This window comes from Equus asinus, chromosome 5 (assembly GCF_041296235.1).
Source record: "Equus asinus isolate D_3611 breed Donkey chromosome 5, EquAss-T2T_v2, whole genome shotgun sequence".
Lineage (NCBI taxonomy): Eukaryota > Metazoa > Chordata > Mammalia > Perissodactyla > Equidae > Equus > Equus asinus.
The window spans coordinates 27,974,396-28,001,579 of NC_091794.1; the positions used below are offsets into that span (position 1 = coordinate 27,974,396).

Below are 27,184 nucleotides of genomic sequence, written 5' to 3' on the forward strand. Positions count from 1 at the left end.
CTCTTACGGAAAATTTACAGTTCCAAAACACTGAGTGATTTCTGGCAAGCACAGATTAATCTGTAGCTTAGCCAGGAAAGTAATTTACGTTTCCTACTCACCATTCCAAGGTTCTTCACACCGCTTATCCTGCCTTCTTTTTTCTTTCCATTTTTTTGTCTAATGGGTTTTTTAAAAAGTAAGTACTTCTCCAGATTCCCTCAATTTAACTAGTTTTTAAAGGGTTAGGAAACACCTAGGAACTAAGGAAACCTTTGTATACCCAACAGGTGTGCGTATGCTTTGTGAGTCTCCTCAGAAAAGAATTCTGGCAAGTTGTTGGCTTTTGTGGTGAGGCGAAGGAATCTTTCTGGTAGATATCTTCAGAGAAGAGAAATGGTGGGGAGTTCCACAGTAGCAAATCAAAGCCATTTTTTTAGCAGAAAATGATTAATCTTTGTCCTTGGCTTTCTTTCTCTCTTTTTAATACTTTCTGTATTTTGGCCTTAGTAGCCGATTCCAATAAGCAGAGAGCCAACTGGCTCGGCCGCATAAGGGGATGCATTAAACACGTCTCCTCGCCTCCTCCCTATACGTAGCACTGACTCAGGCAATCGTGATGAAGTCTTCAGAAAGAGAGCAGAAATAATTGTCAGATAGTTTTTAAACAGGTATATATATTTAAATATATGATTTGCCTTGAGCTCAAGAGCTACCTCTAGAAACTGAAACCAGAATGGAAGCTTCCATCACTCGGCAGCCAAAGCCTCGACACGCAGGAAATGTAACACAAATACAGCCAAATTAAGTGCCTGGGCTGTTTGGTCCAGATGACCTCCTGCAAGAGTGGATCTCAGCAGAGGCAAGAAGGAGAGCTCTGTGTAGAAGCACTTGGAAATCTTCTTTGGGCCACAGTGAGAAATAGTGGTTCAATTAATCTAAAACATAAGGAAAAGCTGCACTGGGCTTCACAATCTTGCAGTCAAACTCATATCTCATTAATTGTTAAACATTAAGAAAGTCCTCTCCCTCTGCGTTCACTTTTTGTGCATTTGGGAGTGGAAGAAACAAGGGGCAAAGTTTGACTTTTGATGAGGGACACATTTTTTTGGGTTCTTCAGAGAACTCATCATCATTTCCTGTTCCAGTGCTTTTTATTTTATTAACTGTAATAAAACACATTATGTCATACTGTGGTAACTCTTTTCATTAGAAGGTCTCAAAGCAAGGCCGTGCTTAATTAAGGGCCCAGTTACAGTCAGGTCTAGGGAGGTGACTGCCGGGCCCAAGCAGGAACAAAGCAAATCTGCCTAATAATTTAGAGCATGAAGGGAAGTTTTGTGTTTTCCCTTGAAAACACGATGACCATCGCTGACCTGGACTCCTGCAGACAGGGCAGGAGAGGCAATGCAGGTGTTGGAAGCTGCAGTAGAAAAGACTCAGGAAGGGAGGTAGCCATTCTGCTTCCTCCTCAATGACAGCCCTCTCTCTGCCCCAGAGGCTGGGCTGGGCAGGGCTGTCAGGGTGTGATCTCAGATCCACTGGGTAGTAGGAGACATGTGGCCAGGAACAGAGGCGGGGCCAGGAGAGGGAGGTGCCAAGGGTGGCTGAGGAGGCCTCTGCTGGGGTGGTGGGTGGTGGGAGGGGAATCCCTGGGGAACACGCACAGGCTCTGACTAGAAAAGTTGGTGCCCTCTGCCCTTCCTGCTCACTTCCCCCTCCGTTATCTCAGGCGGCATTGACACCTTTACTGAGGCCCTGTTTCATGCCAGAAACTCACCTACAGGCTGGGGGCCAGGCAATAAAAACAGAATAGTTTTCAGGAACCCTGAAGTTGTTCCTGAGGAACAGAAGTCCAAGAACAATAAACTGAGTGTTGCTCCTCAAGGAACAGAGCCTGTGCTAAGGGAGATGAGATTTAGATCACAGAGATAGGAGACTTGAGTCACATTGCTGCCATGGGGGAAGACAGAGTACAGCCCTTCCCCCATCCACATTCTCTCCTCCGACCCCCTACACCAGTGGCTGGACGTTGCTGGGAATCAGGTGTCAGCTCAATCTAAGGAAGAACTTTCTGAGTCAGAGTTGTCCAAAGATAAAATGAGCTGCACTGGCAGATGGCGAGCTCCTGGCCCCTGGGGTTGTTGGAGAAGAGGCTGTACAGCTACCTGGTGGGCATGACAAAGTCCCTTCCAGACCTAGTAGTCTGTGAATCCACAGGGGCTGGTCTGCTGGAGGCGGCAGTTCTGGGTAGACTAGTCTGCTCTGCTTTGGCCTGGCATGAGGATGATGAGGATAATCAGGGAAGAGTGGTGGGAAGGAGCCTGGTGATGAGGGAGTTGGGACTGGGGGTACGAGTGGGAGGGAAAGGGATCTCTAGGGCTGCCATAACAAAGTGCCAGGAACTAGGCGGCTTTAAACCACAGAAATTTAATGTCTCACAGTTCCGGAGGCTAGAAGTCCAAAATCAAGGTGTTAGCAGGATTGGGAGCTCTAAAGAAGAATCTGTTGTATGCCTCTCCCAGGTTTGGGTAACCCCAGGCATTCCTTGGCTTGTAAATGCATCGCTCTAATCCTCTGTCATCACACGGCGCCCTCCTCGTCTGTCTTCACATGGTCATCTTCTTATAGGGGCATCAGTCATATTGGAGTAGGGTGGGCCCTACTCCAATATGATCTCTTATTTAACTAATTAGATCTGCAATTACCCTATTTCCAAATAAGATTACTTCTGAGGTACTGGGGGTTAGGACTTCAACATATATTATTTTTAGGGGAACACAATTCAACCCATAACAGAAGGCAACTTGCTTAATCTCTGAGACCTCCTCTCTTTCCATCTGTATAACTCTGATGCTGGCACCGCATGGAGATGGGCTGGGGGGCTGGAGTGGATACCAATCCCTCTCCCGGCCCTATTTTGACTTCAGATACAGCATAGTTCTGAGCTTGTTCCTAGGGCTTTGAACTTCTGCCCTTTCCTTTACTCCACAGAATCCACTTCTCACAATATCCACAGCACCCCCAATCAGGGCATCCACATATCCCGATACTCTAGAGCCTCAAACTCTTGCTCTCACCAAAGTCCTCCCTGAGATCCTTCATTCACGCTCAGAGAGGATAACTGGGGGAGGGTGTGTGGCGGAGGGCTTTTGTTTTTCTCCTTTGGGACTCATCAAAGAAAGACCAAACAGTCCCCAAGGCTTCTGGACTATTTCACCCAGTGTAGGACAGCTGGTTACCTTCAGGGAATTCCCTAGATTTTTTGGAGGAACACATTATAAACCACAATTCTAGGAACTTCTGCCAGTAGTACCTTCCATAGGGTTACCAACAGAGAGGAGAATGTGGTAAAAATGGGAAACACTAGACTTGGACATAGTCCATCCACTTCGGGCTATGTGACGGTAGTGGTCAGGTCACTTCCCCTCTCTGTCTTTCAGCTTCCCCAACGGTAAAAATAAGTTAGACTATTTCGACACTGATATTCTATGATGTCATAAAAGTCAATATTCTATGATTTCATAATAGGTCTCCAAGGGCCATTACAATGCTGATATTCCATGATTTTATAGAGAATTAAACTTTTTATGCAGGTTAACTGAAAGGAAAGAGAAGATAGACATCATTTCTCTGAAAGTCAGCTAATGTCTTTGGGGAATGATGGCACCTTCGAGCCTCAGTTTTCCGATCTATAAAATACAGAAATAACAATATGGACCTCATAAAGCGGTGGGAGTGAGCGTGCTTGGAGAGATGTACAACTCTACACAGGCAAGCCAGGAACGTCCCCAAGTTCCTCCGCAGCGGCTCCTGGGCTCCCTGGAGCCGAGCCGGGATAGGCGCGAGTCCACCGAGAGGGCCGGGAGGGGGCGGGGCGAGGAGGTTGGCTTTGTTCTCGCCCCGCCCCCGCCCCTCCCTAGATATCGCGAGAGGGCGGGTCTGCTTGGCTTTGGCGTCGGCGTCGCTCCCGCGCTGGGGCGCTAGGCCGGCTTCTCTCGGGTGGCCGCGGATAAAGTGCCGGTGGCCAAGGGCGGGCGCAGGGCCGCCAGCCGCGCGGCGTCGGCCGGGCGCCAGAGCGTCGGGGTGATTGTGTCGTGACAGCGACGCCGGTAGCCGTCTCCGCGACAGCAGGTGCGGCTGCTTTAGCCCCTAGCGGGCTCGGCGGCTGCTTGGCGAGTGTCTGCTCGCGCCCAGCCCTTTCCTTCCTGGACCCGGCGGGCGCCAAACAGCGACGCTGAGCCGACCGCCGGAGCGGCGGGCAATGGCGGCCTCGACGGCCTCGCACCGGCCCATCAAGGGGATCCTGAAGAACAAGAGCTCCACGACTTCCTCGGTGGTGGCCTCGGCCGAGCAGCCCGGCAGGAGCGTCGACGAAGAGCTGAGGTGAGAGCGGAGGGGCGGCCCCTGGTCCCCGGGGCGGTCTGGGAAGCCGCTCCTTCGCGGCCCGCGGCCTCGCCCTCCCCTCGCCGCCGTTACCGCCCCGACCCCGAGCCGGCGCGGGCCCCGGGCGGGCGGGGCGGCTGTGGGTGCGGCTCCGGCGCCGCGGGTCTCCTCCTCCGGCCGGGCCCGGGGCTGGAGCGATCGTCAAGAAGGCAGGAGCTGTGACGTTGATCGTGTTTTCCTTTTTTTTTTTTTTTTAATATATACACATATATAGTATTTTTTAAACATTTAAACATGACCTTTGAACTTTCGGAAATTGGGAACGTTAAAGAATCAGATTGAAGTTTCAAAGCTTCACCTGTTAAGCTTTTCTTATTTCTTAACCTCGTATCTGAGCTATTTAAAAATTCTTCAGTAATTAAAGTGTATTTTCTTGGCTTGGGAATCCTTTAAGATCTAGTCTCACGTTAGGGCGACCCCTCCAAAGAAGAGAGACTTTCTCCGTTTTTCTAATTGCCCTTCTTTCGCAGTCATTCCTTTTTATGTGAACATTATCAAAAGCATCATGCCACGCTCTTCTTAGGTCCTCGATTGTCGTTCTCTCTGCACTGAGAGAAACCAAAATTCTCCGAGTCCTTGATCTATATTTAATGGAAAGCTGCTTATTGCTAATTATTTTTGCATCTGCAGCGACAGTTTGAGTGCTTTCTCGTCTTTGTTCCTCTTGAAAGACATATGAAAGCTCGGAACAAATCAGAGTAGCAACTTACAATGATCCAGTGATAATTTAGCTGCTCTTGCATGCTCACAGATACACATGTAAAAAGATGTTGACCCCTAGAATTGTGTGTAATAGTAAATAGTTGGAAACAACCCACGGTCCATTAATAAGGGCTGGTGAAATACTAATTATGGTACATTTGTGTAATAGAACAACATACCAGCCCTTGAAAAAGAATGAGATAGGTGTTTATGCACAAAGATATCCAAGGTGCAATGCCCAGTGAAAAAAAGTTGCAATACAGTATACGTATATAGTGTAAAATATACCATTGGGTTAGAAGTTCTAGGGAGCTTGGGTGTTATACTGAAAATATAAGGACCCTACATTCTGGAAATAAGGCTTAAGAAAAGTTATCATTGAATCTATAAAGTCATAAAGCTAAAAATGAGGATGTTTATGAAAACTTAGAATGTTGGAACTAGGGCACACCTGTTTAAAGGATCATTTTAGAACTATAAAAGGAACTACTACTTGGTGGTGGCAAATTTATGGGGATTTGTGTTACCCTGAAGAAAACGAGTTGGATCACAGCTTAGAGTCATGGCTTGTTGGAGTTGGAAAGGACCTTAGTTTGTCTAGCAGCTCCCCCACGCCCACTCTCTTTTGGATGCTTGACTCTTACCTTCTCTAAGATGCTGTTTTCCAACTTCTCTTTGGGGTCAGATGCTTCATATGGGGTTGAGAGGGTGGTGGGCAGTGGTTGTAGTTCATGGAACTAAGAAAACAGAATCTCACCAGAATATAGCTATAACAGGAAGACCAAGATAGTTCAAAAAGAAAACAAACCATAGAAGGCTCTTAGTCAACTTCAGGGTATTCAGCAGCAGGAGTATGGTTCTCACTGGCATTCATATTATTTAGCTATTCTCCAGTGTGTGCTTCTTTTCGTTTAGCTACCAAGTTCTTATTATTTTCTTATGTCTTTCTCCGCTTCCTTAACTTGTACTTATTCTCAACTTTGATCTGCTGCAATTTCCCAGGGCCCCACACTATGGGTTGGCCTCTCTCTATAATTGACAGGGGTTTCCCTACGGGTCTTTCTGCCTCGAAAGCCACCATACTAGACTGACTCACCTACAAAGGGCTCCACCTGTAGGAGCTGCTGGCAGGGAAGATTCACTTAAAAGGGGCCTTTTGCAAGGTGGGTGACTTTGATTGACTGGTCTATTAAAGGATTATAGTCCTGTCTTCAAAGAGAGCTACCAAGCCCTAATTCATTGAGGTTCATGGTGTTTGCTTCCCAGTAGTAAAAGAGGATGGGCTTTTTCATGATCAGTGTTAGATGATTGTACAGCAAAGAAACTAACTCTGTTGGTAATATAGTATAGATTATTATTTATGTAACAGCTCATGCAAACAACATTAGTGACTTTATGAGAGCCTCTTTGAACAGAAACTATAAAAGTATAGTTGAACACATTTAAAACAAACTTTTTGTAATGTTTAATTTAATTACAACTAATATTCCCCCTTTTGTATAAAAGGCTGAAAATAGCTCTTTCAATTACAATGCATTTAAAATTCAGAAACTAATAAGTGTAATGGTTTAACTTTAAATGTTGGAACAGAGCGTAAGGCAAAAGAACGTCATATTAATGTGAAAATGACCAGGGATCTAAGTCAGTTGTCACTGTTCTCTATGGTTATGTTCTGTAGTCACCACAAACACTGAATTAGTGAATACTGAACCATTGCTCCTAGGGGAAGTGCAGAGTTAGGTTCCTGCAAGCCTTTGGTAAAAACACTTTGATCAACCAATCAGTACATAGCCTTTTTAAATTTGTTTCTGTTTAAAGACACCTTATTTAATTTGTATTGTTGATTCATTAACATGGAACATGTGGCCAACAGCACTGTGACTCACGCCTGAATGAAACTGATCTAACACCTATTTTCTCCATAAGGCACATCACAGCCTGCTTTTGCTTAGGATCACTAGACAGCACTTCAGCACTGCCCTCAGTTAAACAGCGAATTCACCAACAAAAAGCACACAAACGCAAAAACCATGGTACTAAATAGATTGCAAAAAGGACACTTGTTTATGGTATGATTGCTGAAACAAGAAGGTAGAGTCTCCCCTTGTTTAACCTCGGCTGGGAATGTGTGCATCCAGCAACTCAAATTTTTTCCTGTTCTACACATGCCTGGGGAGACCGAGAGAGCTCAAGTGTTGATTTTGGATTTACAGGTAAATTTTAGCAGGAGGCAAATTTGCAAATACAGAATCCACAAATAACTATACCTTTTATTGGTGCCTTTTTTGTGTAAAATGCAGTGGTAGTTTCCTTTTTCTGCAAACCCCCCCCCATCAGTTGTGAGAGGATGTTATTTAACATAACATTTTATTTAACATAAAGAGATATTACCAAGGGATTTCTTTTTAAGGCCAGAAGTTGAGTTGTCATATTCCAGTGGTCTCTAAATTTTTTTTTTTTTTTTAAGATTGGCCCTGAGCTAACATCTGTTGCCAATCTTTTTTTTTTTTCTTTTCTCCCCAAAGCCCCCCAATACATAGTTGTATATTCTAGTTGTAGATCCTTCTAGTTCTGGTATGTGGGACACCGCCTCAGCATGGCTTGAGAAGTGGTGGTAGGTCCATGCCCAGGATCTGAACCGGTGAAACCCTGGGCCACCAAAGCAGAGCGGGCAAACCTGACCACTCAGCCATGGGGCTGGCACTAAGCTTTTTATAGGAAAAAATTCAAATATGTTTGTTTATAATTTATACATATACTACTATCATTAGATAACATCTCAAGGCTCAATATACACTTAAAATGAGGTTTATATAGGGCTGGCCCCGTGGCCGAGTGGTTAAGTTCGCGCACTCTGCTGCAGGTGGCCCAGTGTTTCATTGGTTCGAATCCTGGGCGCAGACATGGCACTGCTCATCAAACCACGCTGAGGCAGCGTCCCACATGCCACAACTAGAAGGACCCACAATGAAGAATATATACAACTATGTACTGGGGGGCTTGGGGAGAAAAAGGAAAAAAAAAAAAATCTTTAAAAAAAAAAAAATGAGGTTTATATAATGCCATATTTCAAATAGGCCTTAGAATTTTTTTCATACTGTTGTTAAAACTTTTTTGATGGGGAGGATGTCTCAGTGTTGTTATTTTCTTATTGTTCCCATTGTACTTTGCGTTGGTACTATTATCTTCAGTGAGTGGTTTCTTCTGGTCCATTTGTCAGGTACTCTTTTTTTGAGGGTTAGTTCAATTGAAACTGGATGGAATCTGTAAATCCACATAATTAGGCATAGAATAAATCTCAGTACATTGCAACACACAGTTCAACTAGTTAAAACGCTGTTATCTCCTATGATTGTGGAAGTCTCATTCTTTCAGGATATCTTGAATATAGTGCAAAGCTCGTGAACGTCTAACCTAACAGACCCAGTAAGTGTGTGCATTTCATCAAAAACAAGACATCATTGATTCTAAGAAGTACCATGATTTTATGTACCACCAAGAAAGAAAAAAATACTGTCAATTGTAAGATGCCATCCGTTTTAAGATATAGTCTGTCTTCAGAGATATTAAAATGAGAAAAATATGCATTTGGAGTCATTGAAAATAGGATATTAAGTGTCACTAAAGCTTACCTTATGAGAAGTGTTATAGGTTAGTGATTAATTGGGGGCCAAATTGCCTGGGTTCACATCTCTTCTGCTACTTATTAGCTTTGTGACTTCCAGTGAGTTATTCATTTATACCCGTGCCTTTAGTTAATAAATGTAAAGTGTTTCACCCAGTACCTCACCCTCAAATGTTAGTCTTATTCTCGTAGAAATAAATACAGAAATCTCATTTTTCCCACATTTCAGTGGGTGGTTTTACACAATGTGCTTTAGGGTCACTATGTTCAATTCAGATTCTATAGTAGTCTTATGTAATGTGGGCAAATTCTGCTTGAAAAAAATGTGCTTGAATTAATTTCCTTTAATATAATTTTTTATAAGCATGCTTCAACTTTGTCTTTTTCTACCTATAAAAGGATATGGAATATAGTCAAAGGCTCACTGAGTAAAGTTTTCAAAAATGACTTTTTATTTACTAATTGCTTTTATTGTTAAGTCTTACTAATCCTTCAGTAATGGTGTCAAGCTTCAAAGTCTTGTACTTTGTCACCCAATAAACTGAATCTTCATTTGAAGAAAGAACCATTTCTTGAAATGTGTAATTAAAGTTTAACACCTTGAAGCGAAATCCTGCTTCCCACTCCAAGCTCAGCTAAAACTATCAAAGAGCAAGTCACAAGCAACGAGAAGTACGAGTAGGTCTTCGACATGGTATCATATGAGCTATCCAAGTGAAAGTGAGAAGTGGTGACTTTTCTGGACTAGATTTAGGCTGCAGGAAAACCAGTCACCCAAGGGGGAGGGGAAACTGGAAACAGCAGGTGCTTTCACCCTCACAGCAGATCTGCAGGGTAAGTGGTGGTGCCCCTATTTTTTGTAAGTGGGGATAATGACCCAAAGAAGGTCGCAGGAACAGTTGGTGATCATGTTGGGATTAAAGTGAAGTTCACTCCTTGGGTTTTGTTACTCCACAACTAGTGTTCATTCTACCAAAACTTTAGAGATGCTAATTTCCATATTCACCGTCCTCTGCCACCTGTTTCTTCTACTTCACTACTTTCCACCTAAGAATTCCTACCATTCTTTGAAACCTGTTGTTTTATGCCCTTATTTAAATTCATGTCTTTGCAAGATATTGTTATCTTCTTTGGATCTGAATAATTATAAGGCATTCTTTTTTCTCTTAGTATTGTGTTGAAGTGGAGTGAAGCTTTGAATATGTAAAACTTTAATTCTGTTTAAAGTGGAAAGTAAACTAAATGGCAAACTAGGAAAAATTAGGGCTATAGGTAATGTGGTTTACATCTTATATATACCTTTGGATTATATATAATGTGGTTTAAACCTTCTCTTATAAATTTGTGTGAGTTCTTGACATTTATATAGATGTAAAGAATTCAAATTTATATGAAAAAAACTCAGATTTATAAGAAGCTTTCAATAGATAGGCAAAGATGTAAACATAATTCATACAAGGAAAGTAAAATAACAAGCACTTTTTTATATTACTCATTAGATTATGAACAAAGGAATAACACCAGACATCGTTTAAATACCGATTTGTACCTGCTCGGTGGAAAAAACACGCACGAATACCCAATCCTGGCAAAGTTTGTTAATTACCAGGGACATTACAAATAGTCGTCTCTTTTAAAAAAGGTATATGGCATCATGGAGTGAACTCTAAAGCTCTTGACAAATTTTAACCCGGATATGCCTGTCTAAAAACTCATTGACTGGAATATGCACAAATGTGTTCATTTCTGCCTTATTTTAAGTAGGAAAACCTCGGATTCAATCTAAATATCTAATATTAGGTGACTAGTTCATTATTAAATATGCTGTTGTTAAAAAGGTAAAGAGTAGAAAACACGAGTGGCTTATTATGATAAAATATATATACTGATAGCTTCCATATCAGTATGTGTTTTTTATATACTGTATATACTGTTTTTTTATATATACACAGTATATGTAGTTTCATATATACTAATAGCTTATGTATTTTTTCACATATATTATACAGAGTGGAAAGAATATGAAGAAATCAAAATTGTTAATGGGTTAGGGTGCTGGAATTATAATTATTCAGCTTTATCCTGGATTTTAAGAAAATATTTCTGCTTGAATCGTACAGTTCTTTTTCTTCTGTCATTATCTCACAAAACAGATTTAAAGGGTGTTTGGGTTCCACCATTAGAGATACCTCTTAAAGTCCAAAGGTCCGTCTTCAGTCTTGTATCCTAAGCAATAATGATGATAAATTGTCATTTTGATTCAATATTGTTGACATCATTTAGGAAATAACTTGTTTTATTTTGAGATTAGGAACCACCCAACAGGTCATTAATATGTGCTTTAAAATAAATATTTTAAATTAAATAATTAAATATTTTATTGTAATACACATACAGAAAAGTATATTAAATGTAATTTTAAAGCTTAAGAAATTATTATAAAGGAAACAGTCTTGTAACTACCATACTGGTGAAGAAAAAGAATGTATTCCATCACCTCAGAAATGTGTCCTGCCCTTCCAGTCTCCTCTTCCCCCAATGTAACCACTATCCTGACTTTCCTGGTAATCTCCTCAATATACATCCCTACACACTTTAGTTTTGCCTGCTTTTGAACTTTATATAAATAGAAATGTGCTGGTTTTATTTTACAGTATCTTTAATAGGAAATATTAATAGGACTGTGTATTAACATAGGTTTTATGAAACTTTTGCCTTTGCTTTTCTGTTTCTGACCTGGTCTTAACTCTGGCTGTCATGTCAGAGGCATGTCTCTCAAGAGGGAACACTTAGTTACTGTATTATGGATCTCCCTTCGTTTATTAATTGAATTGCTTTCTTCATAAAATTAATCTATGTCTCTTAAAACTTGTATATGTTTCTTTCATTAACCTTCTAATCGAAAGCTTCTTTATCATTTCTGCTATCTAACATCTTTAGAGGTGTATCTCTTTTTCACTGAGTTTCCTTATATAGAATATGATCGTGAACAGACTTAATCGCTTATCTACGAATTTCTGCAAATTTAGAAGGCAGACTATTTATAGCAAAATAAAATGTCTGAAACTTAGTTAAATAGACAACTGATTGCTTTTTAGAAAACTCATTCTATGGGAGATCCTAAATATTTCAAAATCATTTAAATTTTGAGTCTTGCAGGACAAAAGTAAAAGGCATTCAGTAGAAAAGCAATTTAAATATCTTTTCAGAATACCTTATCTCAAGCTGTTTTCTACAGTGCTGAGTGAGATCTGATTTCAGGGTTTTTAACCCCAAACTTTATATTTTAAAATCGTAAAAACTCCTTATATTTGTATGGTGCTTTTATGATTTGGTTTCATGGACATTATTTCAGTTGATTCTTTCAACAACCCAGTATCGTTAGAAAGACACTTATTAAAACTCCATTTTGGGCCAGCCCTGGCGGCCTAGTGGTTAAGTTCAGGGCACTCCACTTTGGTGGCCCAGGTACAGTTCCTGGGCGCAGACCTACACCACTAGTCTGTAAGTGACCCTGCTGTGGCAGCAGCTCACATAGAAAATGAGGAAGATTAGCAACAGATGTTAGCTCAGGGCGAATCTTCCTCAGCAAAAACCAAAAAAACACATAAAACTCCATTTTATTATAATTTCCACGTAGACTAAATATAACCTAAGAGAGGATGTTTGTTTGACTTGCCTGTAGTCACAGGACTAGTGGAGGATGCCTGGAACTTAAACCTTAAACATCTATCCCAGTTTTGTTGTGGTTTTTTCCCCCTGCCACAAGACCAAATATTGCTATGATAGACTGTCAGAAACTAAGCATCTAAAGAAATCAGTATTGTAAAGCAAGGTCTGTTTACCCGGTCTAGTTGATCATGTTGTTTTTTTTCATACTGGCAACATTTGAATTTGATTAGTTGAAAATTCAGGTGAGTTCCATGCCAAATGAATAAAAAAGCAGTTTAACAAGAAATCTTGTTTCTGTGCCTAAAATTAATGACCCATATGTCTTAATTTTTAGCTGCTTATAAGCTTTTAAGATTTTGACTATTTCATGGTGAAGAAACATTAGGCAGCTTCTGACTGTTTTGGGGGAAAAGTGGGAGTTGTAGTCTCAGTCACCTGTGGAGTATGTCTAGGCCAGTCTTTGCCTCTTGATAAAACAAAGGGTAAGTAGGCTTGAAAGGAAGTTGTAGTTAAAAGTACTTAGTCTGCCACGGAATATTGCTCAGCCTTAAAAAAGAAGGAAATTTTGACATATGCCATAACATAGATGAACCTTGATGACAGTAAGTGAAATAAGCCAGTCACAAAATGACAAATACTATATGGGTCCATTTACATGAGTACCTAGAGTGGTCAGATTCCTAAAGACAGAAAATGGCTTGATGGTTGCCAGGGCCTGGGATGAGGGGAGAATGGGAAGTTTAGTGTTCAAGGGGTACAGAGTTTCACTTGGGAACAATGAAAAAGTTCTAAAGATGGATGATAGTGATGGTTGCACAACAATGTGAATGTACTTAATGCCACAGAACTATACACTTAAAAAATGGTTAAAATGGTGAGTTTTATGTTACTTATATTTTACCACAATAAACATATGAAGAAAAATTGCTTAGTCTGAAATAGGAACACTGTGGGCCCTTTAGGGTAGAAAGCAAAAGAACGTAAGGTCAGTCTCACCTGCCAGAGTGGGCACATGCAATTTTTTAAGGTGACTCAGAGCGTGGAGAAGGGAATATGATGGTAAAATTTAAGTATGTCATTCTTCAGGAACATTTCAGGATCTGGGTAGATTTAGGAAAATTTAAAAATCTGTAGTAAAACCTCACCAATGTGGACCACATGGAGAAAGGATGATTTGAATCTGTAAAATCTGCATTCTTTCTAAAGTAGTTTTATTTTTGAGTATATAACCAACCCAAAAACTGTGTATATATATTGTTGGCTGGCAGAGAGGTCTTTGATGTCCTTTTTAATGCTAGATAAGGATTTGTAATTAAGGCATTTAATTATTGAGCACCTTAGTAGTTGTGGGAATATTTTTTGAATGGATATTAACAGATGTTCACAAAGCATTTCTATTTCTCTTAGTAGATTTATCCCAAATGATTTGTATTGATACATCATTTCTTAGCAAATTCTTATTTTTATAATTTAAAAAAACTGAACTATAATTTTATTTACAACCTGCATCTTTATTTAGTAGTATCTGAATTTAATGGAGTTTTTTCTGTAGTTTTATGTTCTGATTCTTTTAATTGTTATGGATATCTCCGAAAAAATTAGGTCAGAGAAATATTCCTCTTATGTTTTTTATCAAACTGTCACTAATATATAATAAATCAAAAATCCTTAACTACTGAGATCAGACAATGTGTAAATTTCAGTTTTTGCTGTTTTTAGTTCTATAGGTCAAATGAAAACTAAGCATGTCATAATGTAGTGTTTTTGAATGCCTGGTAAAGATTCTGAATAATGTGTTTTTAATATGTAGGCACTAAGTAATCTATAAAATATTTACTGACATTTTATTGTAATTATTTATGGCTTTTTCCCTAGTCAATTTCTATTTTAAGAAAGCAGATGTAAAAATAGAAGTTAGCAGTCAAATAGAAATTGATACGTGGGATTTGGCTATTTGTGATTTTTGTATGTGCACATTTTTTATCTTTTACTGCTCTGATGGAGGAAAATTCTTTTTCATTTTAATTTTAGTAAAAAATCCCAGAAGTGGGATGAGATGAACATCCTGGCAACATATCATCCAGCAGACAAAGACTATGGTTTAATGAAAATAGATGAACCCAGCACTCCTTACCATAGGTAATGTGTAGACATCATTCCTTTTCTGACTTGTTCCCTTTTGCCTTTAATATGCGTTTCTGGATAACAGCCAATTTGAATTTGTTTGTTTTTACATTTGTTACTGGAACACTAATTACTAACCCAACTGCATATTTTTATGTAATAGTATAAGTATTATGTAACTTTAAAATTATAGAATCCACTTCGTACATTATAATTGTAGTAGTAAATGTTTATTTGTTGTACCTCAGTGGTCCCTAACTGCTAATGATGCACACAGGTTAGTGACTTTTGCCTTCCTTAAAATAATCTATTTATAAAAAGGAAGATGAAGATGGGCTTGTTTGCTTCCTAAGTAGGAACCAGAAGCTTACTCGGTGTTTTGCAGAAAAGGATAACTTCACAAATGGTAACTCTTTTTTAACCCATTCAATGACAAGTGATCATTACTACTGTGTCTTTATTTTTTAACTTACACAATGTTGTAGTTCAGATAGTTGCATTGTGATTGGCAGTTTTGAGTCTTCTAGAATGTTTTTACTGAACTGTAAAGTGACAGCATGTGGCAGTAATTAGTATTACCCTATACCCTAACTTGTATGGAAAAAAATAAAGATTTCCAGGACTGAAATATTTTGTCATTGAAGTAAGACAACATAAATGCAGAAGTTACTATTAAAATAGAGTTATGAAATTCTTTGTTTTAAGTCAGTGGATGAAAACTTTGGAATATAAGTTGAGATAACTTGGTAGTAGTAAAAACAAGAATAAACACAAAGATTCTGACAAGGGTAGAAAGAAATAGTGAAATAGATACAGATACTGAAACTGAATATTAATAAAGCTTGAGAGAAGGAATAAACCTATCATTTATGAAAACTTTAAATCCTTATTTTTCTCCTAGTTATAAGCATATAGTTTAAAACATATCTTAAAACTTTTATTGTACCAGAAGCCAAAGTCAGGGCTTTCTTCTTTTTCTGTAAAGGTAGTAGACATCCCTTACTGATCTCTGTTGGTTGGAGATAACTATCCTAGAAGAATTAAAATCAGTCATGGTTTAAAGAAATAGCTGTAGCCGTTATTTTTAGATTGTTTAAAGTATTATAAATCTGAATGATAGATATTTGATACTGCTTTTTTTCTCTTTTTCACATTACCCATATCCTTCCTCTGAGAGTCGCTAAAGTTATTTGATCCCTAAGCAATCGAGGCTGTATGTATGTACAGATATAAATGTTCAGCTTTTATCAATTTAGTGCTCAGTTTTATCAATTCCTTTCATGGGATTTTCTGTTCTTTTTTTCTTCTTTGAAGACTTTTATTTAACAGAAGATGATACTTTTTATAGAAATACGTTATCCTACGTAAGAATCTCACTCTAATATAGACACACAAACCCATAAAAATAATTCATCTGTTAATTTTATAACATAACCTAGAATTTTCTATGGAACAATTCTACAAATTGACAGATTATTTTATCCTCCTCTGCTTAATCATATCCAGTAACGTACGTGAGTTTATTTCAACCCTTGGAAAAAAAGAGCATCATTTAAACTATAGCACTTATTTAACTTGTCTCCTTAACTAACTAGTAAAGGTATAAAAAAGCAATTTTTTTATATATAACTCAGTTCTGCTTTATACACCTTTCAGTGGCTTGAGAATTAAAGATGCCCAACTTTGCAATTAAGTGGGGAGCAAATTTTCATTAGGGGGTAGATTGGGTAAGCTAAATAGCTTTTAAACTTCTTAAATTAGGTTTTTAGGATCAAATTTATTGTTTTACCTAACCTTATGTCTGCGTAGATCATTTGTCTCTGTCTTCAGGTTGATGTACAAATACGTTATCTAAAACCAGACCGTGGCGGGGGGGGGATTTGCGTTGTTTTTCCCTCCCACTGGATGGAATAATTGAAGTATTTCAATTTTTTTCAGATGATTCAAGTTTTCAATATTTATTTTCATGGTTGCAGTAGTGGTTTTTTAAATCATTTGAAGCCTTTTCTTGATTTGTGCTATGCTTTTAAATATTTGCCTTAAGTAGAAACTATTTAAAATTAAACTTCAAAGATGACAACAGAGCTATAAATATGTTGATATTTTAACTAAGTCAGTAGAATTATGTTTCTCTACTTTGTTTTTCTGCTTGAAAAATTGTAGTTCAGGTATTAATTATAATGTGCATGTCATCTCAGTATGGTCGGTGATGATGAAGATGCATTGAGTGATTCAGAAACCACTGAAGCCCTGACCCCAGATATCTTAGCTAAGAAGTAAGTACTGATGACAATAAAGCATTTTCACTTATGCTGTTTTTAATTGTGCAAACTTAAAGATGTTTTACTTCACTCATACAAGTGTAAATAAAAAATACATGCTAAGTTTATCTGGATTTTTTATAGTCTTGTTTCTAGATGCAAGTGACAGAAAGGTTAGAGTGCCAGAGCCTGGTGCACCGGATTCCCTGTGTCAATTCCCTGTGTTTTCTCTTTTTTTTAAAAAAAATATCCTGCCACCTGGGTTTTAAAGATGAAATGAGAAAGGCAAAAATAAGTGAATTTGTAAAACTCTATTCCTTTACTCTTCATTGATTTGTCACCCTCCACTCTTCTTATTGTTTATTGGTTTCTACACCCATTCTCATTCTTTTGCTTTTTATTTTCCTCATCAGATTATAGCTAGCATATTTTGATCTTTAGATGTTTTTATGAGACTCAAAACTTGAAAAAGACACTCAACTAATATGACAGTATCACCATGTTGATTTGTAAATGATTCTTGTACAGATTAGCTGCTGCTGAAGGCTCGGAGCCAAAGTGTCGGCTTCATGAACAAGAAAGCAGTGGAGATGAGGATAGTGACCTCTCACCTGAAGAACAAGGTAGTTTCTTTCTTTTACTGCTTTCAGCATTATGCTAGTAATTTTTGCTAAAGTAAATCCAGTATTTGGGAGATTGTCAAATGATTTTCCTTTTTGGGAAGTGGATGGTGGGAGATTAGGGAGCTTGATATTTATAATTCAGATTCTACTTGTGTGGATTTGTTGTATAACAGCTTTTTTCCCCTTGATTTCAAGAATTTGGGAAAATATTACCTTTTTAAAGTAATTATAAGTGTTCCTTTCTTTGTACTTTTTCAGTGCCTGATAAAGCGTAAATGCTCAGGAAATACTTATTAAATTAATGGTTTTAGAGTCATTGAGTGTGTGGATGGTCTTCAAGTGGATAGCAGTAAGAACTAATTTCCCAATTGCTTGTGTCTTAAAACAGTGATGAAACTTACCACATGAACCAAGATGGTCACATGTAGAGTGAAAATTTTTATTAGGTCCCATCAAACAAAAAGAACAATAGTGTCCTAGAAAGGGGAGATAAAGACAACCCTCTCCACGGGGCTGGAAGAGGCTCCTGTAGCCCATACACAGTACAGGATTACTACCTGCCCATGGCTTCTGCTTGCACAAGTAACAGTGGCTATCTGTTGAGGGAAGGAGAGAAGGAAGATATTCTACCATGTTGCTATTTATACTTTTTGAACCATGTGAATGTGTAGTCTTCTCAAGAATTAAAAATTGTTTATATGGTTTATTTTCAACTATTTTTAAAAGGAAAAACCAAGCCAATATATAGAGAACAAGGCAAAACAAAAACAAACCATACCTTCATAAAAAAGAAGAGAGTAGCAGTATAGTTGAAACCTTGAAATGCATGACTACCTGTACTGTAAAGAAGTTGAGAAACTTTAGAGCTAAGATTCCAAACATTTGCTAGTTAACTGTCAGGATCTTTGTCATGTGTAGCTGCTGAGGTATAATTTGCTGTTCCTTCCTGTGATCTTCAGAATATAGCTTATTCAACAACTATGATAGTCTGAGCTTAATTGATGTAGAACAGAGCAGTTTTACATATAGCATAATCTCAAGTTGTATTATTATCTCTTCTACCCTCAGTGACTTCCTGACTTATTTCCCAAAAACATATCCCAAAAGGCCCTTGAAAAGACTTTCAAATAGAAATTGTTTCTGGAGCTAGTTTTCATTATTCTTTAAAAACAAGATCTATTGAGAACAAGGAATTTATTATTAACTTGTATTGTCAGTTTTTATTAGGGGGTTTTTCCTAAAGTTGTAGTTCCATGAATTAGCCAGCAGGGGGAACTATTTGACCAGTTACAATTGTACAAATTGGGTTCCCACTAGTAGAGGTATTGATGCATCTAGGTGTTTATTGCTTTTAAATAAATTGCATGTTTGAAAATCTTTGTTTATTGACAGAAATTCTTAGAAAAAATTATCTTGTAACTGATAGCATGATAATTAAGAATTTGGCTATGGAGTTGGTCAGATCTAAGTTTGTCTTAGGTGTCACTTGTCTTATTTGCTTAATTTCTCTGAGCCTCAGTTTCCTCATTTCTATAAATTGGTAGCTATAAAAATTGGTGAGTGTTAAATGAGATAAAGAATTTAAAGCAGTTAACACTGCTTCTGGCATATTGTAAGTGCTCAGTAAGAATTAACTTTTAGTAGCTTAAAATAATTGGTATGGGGGCCGGCCCCATGGCCGAGTGGTTAGGTTCGTGCATTCCACTTCGGTGGCCCAGGGTTTCAGCGATTCAGATCCTGGGCGAGGACATGGCACCACTCATCAGGTCATGCTGAGGCGGCATCCCACATGCCACAACTAGAAGGACCCACAAGTGAAAATATACAACTCTGTACCAGGGGGCTTTGGGGAGAAAAAGGAAAAATTAAAAAGAAAAATCTTTAAAAAAATATACTTGTAACTATTTAAAAGCTATAAAAGTCTGCTATGTACATCGCAGAATTTTACTATATTTTCATATACTTTATTGTCTAAACTTAAAGAGTCACTATTATAAATAGTCCCATCAGACAATAGGCATAAATTGAGACTTCCCTGGGCAAACTGGGACATGTGGTCATCCTAACTATATAGTAATTGAAAAAACAGCATATACAACAATATATGGTTCATTTTTAGAAAAAATCTAAAGTTATAAAATGTTAATGGTAATGTCTTGAGTGAGAAAATTGAGTCACTTTTTTTTTTTTAATTTCTGCCATGAATGTGTGTTACTTTGTAATGAAAAAAAGGCATTAGCCTTTTTAGTAAATTTATCTGGTATTAGAGCCAGTTAGAACCATTTTTTTGTTTGTTTTTTAGTATTGGCTTTTACATCATCTGAATACTTGAAAGGCATCACTAAAAATTTAGTCAAGAGGATTTGGTCTTTTTATTGGTCTCTTTTTTGATTTTACTTCCTCTACAATATGGTGCTCACAAATTGTGAAACAAAGCACCAAAGTAATTTATAGGTAGAGAAGCAGAAAGATGCCTGGCAAGATCTTGGTAGTTTGAAACAAATGTTTATGGGACGATGATATGGATGTTGGTCTCAGAACTTCCCTTCTCTCAACCCAAATAGAGGCTGAAAAGTGATCAGTAGTGACATGAACTGTAAATGCGTGTTTTTAAAACAAATAAGTATAGATGATGATAAAAACTTGGAATTAGAGGACGTTGAGAAAGTACTTTGATACCCTTATTTTGAGAGATTTCTTTATGCCTTTTTGGCATTAAAATATTTTTATGGGGGCCTGCCCAGTGGCGCAGTGGTGAAGTTTGCATGTTCTGCTTCGGCGGCCTGGGGTTCGCCTGTTTGGATCCCAGGTGTGGACATGGCACTGCTTGGCAAGACATGCTGTGGTAGGCGTCCCACGTATAGAGTAGAGGAAGATGGGCACGGATGTTAGCTCAGGACCAGTCTTGCTTAGCAAAAAAGAGGAGGATTGGCAGCAGATGTTAGCTCAGGGCTGATCTTCCTCAAAAAAAAAAAGAAAAGAAAGCTGGGGTAGCTATAATAATTTCAGACAATAGATTTCAGAGCAAATATGATACCATGGAAAAAGATCATTTCATAATGATAAGTCAATTCATCAAGAGGATATAATAATCCTAAACATTTATGCACCTAATAACAAAGCTTCAAAATATGTGAGGCAAAAACTAATAAACTTGTGGGACAGCTCTGGTGGCCAGGTAGTTAAGTTCAGTGTGCTCCACTTCGGTTACCAGGTGTAAACCTACACTGCTCTGTTAGTGGCCATGCTGTGGGGCAGCCCACATACTAAAAATAGAGGATGATTGGCATGGATGTTAGTTCAGGGCCAATTTTCCTCAGCAAAAAAGAGGAGGATTGGCAGCAGATGTTAGCTTAGGGCTAATCTTCCTCAAAAAATATATATATTTTTATGAGTATCATAATAAAACTATGGTGACTGAGTTTAAATGCTCTTGTTTGGCAAACAGTTGGCAATTTTACATCAGCCTGCTTTTTTGTTTTTTAATTTACTGGTCTAAGAAATTTTAAATGGTTGATCGTTAAAGAGCTATTAATAAAATATCAGTTATATTGATTTGCTACTCGTTTTATGTTTCTATGGTGAAGACTATAAATGAAAGAGTAGTCTAGAATCACTTCACTATTCCTTATAACAGGTTTTTCTTAAAATTATTCTGGGAATGAGGTTATGTTTTTAGCCAGCAATGTTTTAAATTGTGGCAATTTCTTAATGGATAATAAGAATTTTTAGTGGAATTTTTCTTTATTAGTAAAAATAGAAAACTTGAAACTATTAAAATTACCCCGTCCTTCCTTGACCCAGAATTCACCACTGTTAATTGTTGAGTCTTATTTTCTCTGTGTGTGTATATGCATGCAGGCTTTGTACATTATGTATGTTTGTACATTTTATATGTATATATATATATAATTTTCCTGTATCTTTAAATTTTCTTCCCAAGTATAACTACTAATGGCTTTTATTTCTAGTCTCCCTTTAAGATATACTTGAGGGGGGCCAGCCCAGTGGTGCAGTAGTGAAGTTCACACATTCTGCTTTGGCGGGCCAGGATTCACTGGTTCAGATCCCGGGTACAGACATACGCACCGCTTGTCAAGCCACGCTGTGGCAGGCGTCCCACATATAAAGTAGAGGAAGATGGGCACGGATGTTAGCTCAGGGCCATTCTCCCTCAGCAAAAAAAAATAATAATAATAAAAAAAAGAAGGATTGGCAGTGGATGTTAGCTCAGGGCTAATCTTCCTCAAAAAATAAAAAAATTTAAAAAATGGCTGGCCTCATGGCTGAGTGGTTAAGTTCACACGCGCTGCCTTGTGGCCCAGGGTTTCACCAGTTCGAATCCTGGGCGCAGACATAGCACCGCTCATCAAGCCATGCTGAGGCGACATCCCACATGCCACAACTAGAAGGACCCACAACTAAAAATACACAACTATGTACCGGGGGCTTTGGGGAGAAAAAGGAAAAATGAAATCTTAAAAATAAAAAAACGTAAAAAAATAAAAAAGATGAACTAGCAGAGGTTGGCAAACTTTCTGTAAAGGACCAGATAGTAAATATTTTAGGTTTTCTGGGCCTAGTGATCTCTATTGCTGCTACTCAGCTCTGCCATTGAGCACAAAAGTAGGCTTAAGCATTACAAACATGAATGAGCATGACTGTGTTCCAGTAATACTTTACTTACCAAACGTGGGCTGTAGTTTGCCAGTCCTTAAGCTAAAGATTTCCTAAGCCTATTTTTTGTATCTTGTAGAAAAAAAGCGACAGTTTGAAATGAAAAGGAAGCTTCACTACAATGAAGGACTGAATATTAAATTAGCCAGACAATTAATTTCAAAAGACCTCCATGAGGATGAGGAAGATGAAGAAATGTCAGAGACTGCAACTGGAGAAAGTGTGAATATGGAAGCATCAAATGAAGGTTAGATGTTTTGAAAATATCACTGAGACTCTTGTGATCCTTTGTGCCTACATAATATACTTTATTTTAAACTTATGAAGAACCTCAGAAAATTTTGCTGAGATTCACTTATTATGTCAAAGTTTCTAAAATTTCAACCCTTGTGGCCAGTTTCAAAATAATAAGGTTTTCACGCCCAGAGTGATTTAAAGACCATCTGTTATGTTATACAGCTGGTGTTTTTTTTTTTTGGTTTACTTGCCTCTAAGCAATGCTGTTTGTCTTCGTGTTGAGCTATATTTTGTTTTTAATGTTTCAGATCATATTTTATCTGTCATAATCTAAATTAAGGTTTAAACTGTTTTAAAGAAACACTTTTGTCATGGAAGATTTGTTTTAATATCCCTTCAGCTACAAAATATGTCTTATCTTTCCAATGTTGATTCTTTTGACTATTGGATTAAGTTATTGGCTGATTTTTGGTTTTGTTTTCTGTCTTGAACAACCAGCCCCTGCAGCCTACTAACTCTTCTTGATCAGTCCTAGGACACAGCTTTTATTTGTTTATTTTTAATAAACTGTTATTCTGGTATTCAGAAGGTGAATATTCTACACCATTAATGGAGATTTCATGCCTGTTTACCTACTCTTTGTATTTGCAAACTTAGGCTTTTCAGTTGAGATGTAACTTATTTGTTGTGCCTTGGATGGTTAAGTCTTAGGAAAGTAAATAATTATTATATTATTGTTTTGATGAGCATATATGAAATATGAGTAATTCTATGATAGAACCTGATGACTGTGTCTCAGGATTACAGCTTTTTTTGTTATTCCATATTTTGCTTTCAGCCTTTCAGTTTGTTCCTTACATCATTTCATTTCTGTTTAATACACCATAGTCATTTAGCTTATATTTAACTTGAACAAACTTGATTTTGAGTAATTGTTATATGTCTCTCTCTTCTTCTTCTTCAATTTATTATCTGTTTTTAGATGACCTGTCTCCTAATTGGTCTTTGGTTTCCCATTGACCTAGGTCTTGGTGATTTCTTTTGATGTATTCAAAGTGAATGTTTCTTTGGTTATAACTTTTCATCAATTTCTGCTCAGACTTTCAGTGTCATTTCTTAGTGACTCTGGCAAAGCACTGAGAATACCCCTCATTTGCCACTGAAATCTGCACCAGCACCACTGTGCCAGAGATTAAAGGGCGTTCTTTTATAAGCCACAGCTTTTGAAAAATAACTCTGGCCTTTTTTCTCTCTCTGCTTGTAAGACATTAGATTTCATACACTTAGTACATAAATATATTTTTTCATTTAAATGTAATAGCAAATGATTAAAATTTGTGTTAGCTTAGTGCCTGATTTTTCTTCAGTGGAAATGAAGTACTCCTTACATAGGAGTATATCCTACTTAGCTTCATAAAGTCCACAAAGATAGGAAAGACTACATAGTAACACATAAGGAAGAAAGTTTCTTATTTATCCTCTACCCTTTTTGGGCCCTTAAAAAATTCTTTACCAGCTTTTAAAATCTCCAGGTTCTATGGAACCCATTACTCTTTGAGCATTTTCATTCTCCCTCTCCCCCCGCAGCCTTGCCCGTCCCCACCAGTTTTATTTCAGTTTTTAAAAAAGTGTCATGTTTAGACTCTGAGAAAATATTTTACTGTTTTGAGATCATAAATGCAGATCTTTTTATAGCTCTGGATGTTTGAGTTGTAATAAACTCTTAGCTATTCACCTGTGATTTATTCACAGAAATGTTAAATCTGATTTGTCCTGTCACCAAGTAGACACTCCTGTTCCGCTCTTCAGAGTATTTAGGGAGTATACAGATTTTCTTTCTCTCAGACTCATTAGCCTGCATGTAATATACCTTATTTGTTCTCTATATTTGTTTATCATCCATGCTCCTGAAAGGGAACTTCAGCGCAGGTAGTCCCAAGGTTGGCAATACACAACAAACAAATTATGTTGACTTTTTTTGTTTTATCTTTGCAGGATCTACTATAAGTGACCAACTGCAAGACACATCACAGAGTTCATAGAAGAGATTTGTCCAACACTGTAACTGTCAAATACAAAACCCTGTTACTATACTATACTGCTTGTTCTCTACAATTCGACTCAAGTACCAAATGCATACCAGTTATTATATATTGCCAAGAATTAAATAACTTTAGAGACTAATTAGACTGAAAATTCCTAATTGATACATATATTCTCGTGCCTAGTACTTCACCACAGATACAGCATAATGCCATCAGTCCAAAACTGCATTACTTTTGTAAGAACACTGGTTAATTTGTATATTATATAGCTTTTTATGCTTTAGAGGTTAAACAGTACCTTTGGGGCGGGAGGGGTATCTAATTTATTTTCTTCACTTCTAGATATGATAGCTCTTATAAAAAGTTTTTTTTTAATCAAAATCCAATTGGAACAACATAATATAGACTGATAAATATTCAGTCTGAAAAGTATTTTAACACACGTCTTCAACTTGATTTGTCTGTTTAGTTGAAAAGGATTATAAGAGTTACTGTTGCATTTTGTGACCTCCTACCTTTAAAATTCCTGTTGAGTTTCTTTATGTTTACAAGGAAAGGATTGAACTTTTTCTCATCAAAACTAGCTTTTTTCACAAATTATCAGGTTAAACTTACACCAACGTCTGCTCTGACTTTTCTTTGTACACTCAATGGGCAGACTTCAGATCAGTTTTTAAAATATAATTCTAATATAGTTTCACCATTCCCTTTATTTACCTTTTTTAACCTCCTGCCTTTGTTTCTTACTCCTTTCCACACATACGCACACAATCCTTTTTAAGGATCATAAAGATCGTCCTGACATTGGGCACTCTTCCTTCTCTCACATATTCTGTCATTTGCTGCAACAATGAAAATCTTGTTTTGACTATCAATGCCTGTTAGCTCTTCTAATACAGGGAGAAAATGGATTGAATAGTAGCAGTACTATAGACAGGAAATATAATTCAACTGCAGAATTTCTACACCTCTCTGATTTACAGCTTGCTTATTAAATTGCTGTTATTAGTTTATTGTTTGACTTAATTAGACCCTAGAAAACAACTAACAGGTTTTTTTGCATGATGAGAGAACTGTGTGTAACCAGTGATATGATGATAGCTCCTGAATGTATAGACAGAAGTTAACCTGAACACTTTTTAATTTAAAAACTTTAAATAGTCCCTACTTTAAGGAATATGATAATGTATACTATGACAAATGTACTTTATTCTTCTAGTACAGTAAGATTTGAATTTTTTTTCTGAATTGAAGTGCAGGTCCTGTGTATCTTGGTTTAGTGATGGTTTCATTTCTAGTCAGTTATTTGAATCTTAATTTTTTGTTAGTATCAGAAGAATCCATTATTTGAACAGACTTTCTAAATAATTTCTGTATGTTGTATATATGAAATGGCTTTTAGTGAACAGCTTACCTTCCACTTGCAAGTTTCTGGAAATATCAGTATGTCAAAATAAAAAGTGGGAGAATTCTTTGGTGTTAGACAAATGTTTTTATTATTTTGAATGTCTTTTTTTTTTTTTAATGGGATCCAATCAAAGTACTTCTGAACTGCAGGTATGCTATTCCAACTAAAACATATTAGCTAGTAATACTGCTGATTTATAAATAAAACAGTGTTTATCTCTGCTTTCTGAATTTAGAATGTTGAGATATTCTTATCTGTTTAAACCTGTTTTGGGGGATTTAAGCTTATGCATATGCTGTGTACATATGTTCGTGCACACAGAACTCTTGGTTTTCTCATTTTGAGTTCTTAGAAAGTATCCACGTACTCTCTATTTGTAGCAATAGCTGCTGCACAGTGAAGAAAAGGTGAGACCTTTAACAACTGATTATTTTGGTGTTTTCATGAAACTTAAGTCACAGGCAAACTCATTTCTGGTTTCAGGAAGTTCTAGATAGTTATCTCAGAGGAGTAGGACAGGACAATAGCATGTTCAGCAGGATTTTAGGTGGTCAAATGTAACTGAGTATAACTGTTTTCATCAAGTCATGAGTTCCTAGTTGACATGGTATTGGATTATGCAAAAAATGAACTTTTAGGATTCAAGTTAGGTTTTCCTTTGGAGAAAGTTATCTGTCAATGTTCAGTTCTAGCCAAGGTAGATTTTACATTCAACTTTTTAATCAATATCACTTCCTCTGCTTAACAATTTTGGTGTCATCTTTTCTGTTTATTTATTTTTCAGTCTGAAATTCAGCAGTGATGCTCTTTAAAATCCAAGACATATAATGGTATAAATGGATTGTTAAGAATAACTTTAAATTGAAGATTAAAGCAAAGTGCCATTTTCCCTAGACTTTCATTTTGTTTACATTTTTTCCCTTTAAATTAGTACACTAAACATGTCATAATAAAATACAGTAATCTGACAATTGCCTGTGTGTGGATTTTATTTCCTTACTACCCAGCTGTGGCAGGGCTGTGTTCCATTGGCCAAGTGTTCTGGATGCCAGGAGAGGCTCTTAGTCTACGTTGTCGCAGAGTAGTTTGTTTCATTGTGATAGAAATGATAACAAGAGCTACAATTTATTGAGAACCTATTATTTGCTCTTGCCCAGCCTGATGCTAGGTCTCTAATGTATAATCTTCAAAACAACTGTGCAAGCAGGTGTTCTCAGCACTTCGTAAGTGGGGAAAATGCTCTTGGACAACTTATTCAGTCTCGATTTCTCATACAAGCTAAATGACAGGATTCAAATCCAGATCTAACTAGATTTCATGCTCTTTATCCATGCTTTTTTAGATGTAGAAAATTCTCTCATTTTAGAAGTTACACCTTACCAGTA

At 37.5% G+C, this 27,184-nt stretch overlaps 1 protein-coding gene across 1 annotated transcript; it reads left to right on the top strand.

Moving 5' to 3' along the window:
• Positions 1 to 3,755: 3,755 nt before the first annotated feature.
• On the top strand, positions 3,756 to 26,770 carry PPP1R2 (protein phosphatase 1 regulatory inhibitor subunit 2). Its single transcript, XM_014860139.3, has 6 exons — positions 3,756 to 4,365; positions 14,456 to 14,563; positions 16,747 to 16,824; positions 17,338 to 17,432; positions 22,189 to 22,356; positions 24,342 to 26,770. The coding sequence occupies exons 1-6, from the start codon at positions 4,244 to 4,246 to the stop codon at positions 24,386 to 24,388; spliced, it is 618 nt and encodes a 205-aa protein (XP_014715625.1). The 5' UTR covers positions 3,756 to 4,243; the 3' UTR covers positions 24,389 to 26,770.
• The last annotated feature ends 414 nt before the right edge of the window (positions 26,771 to 27,184 follow it).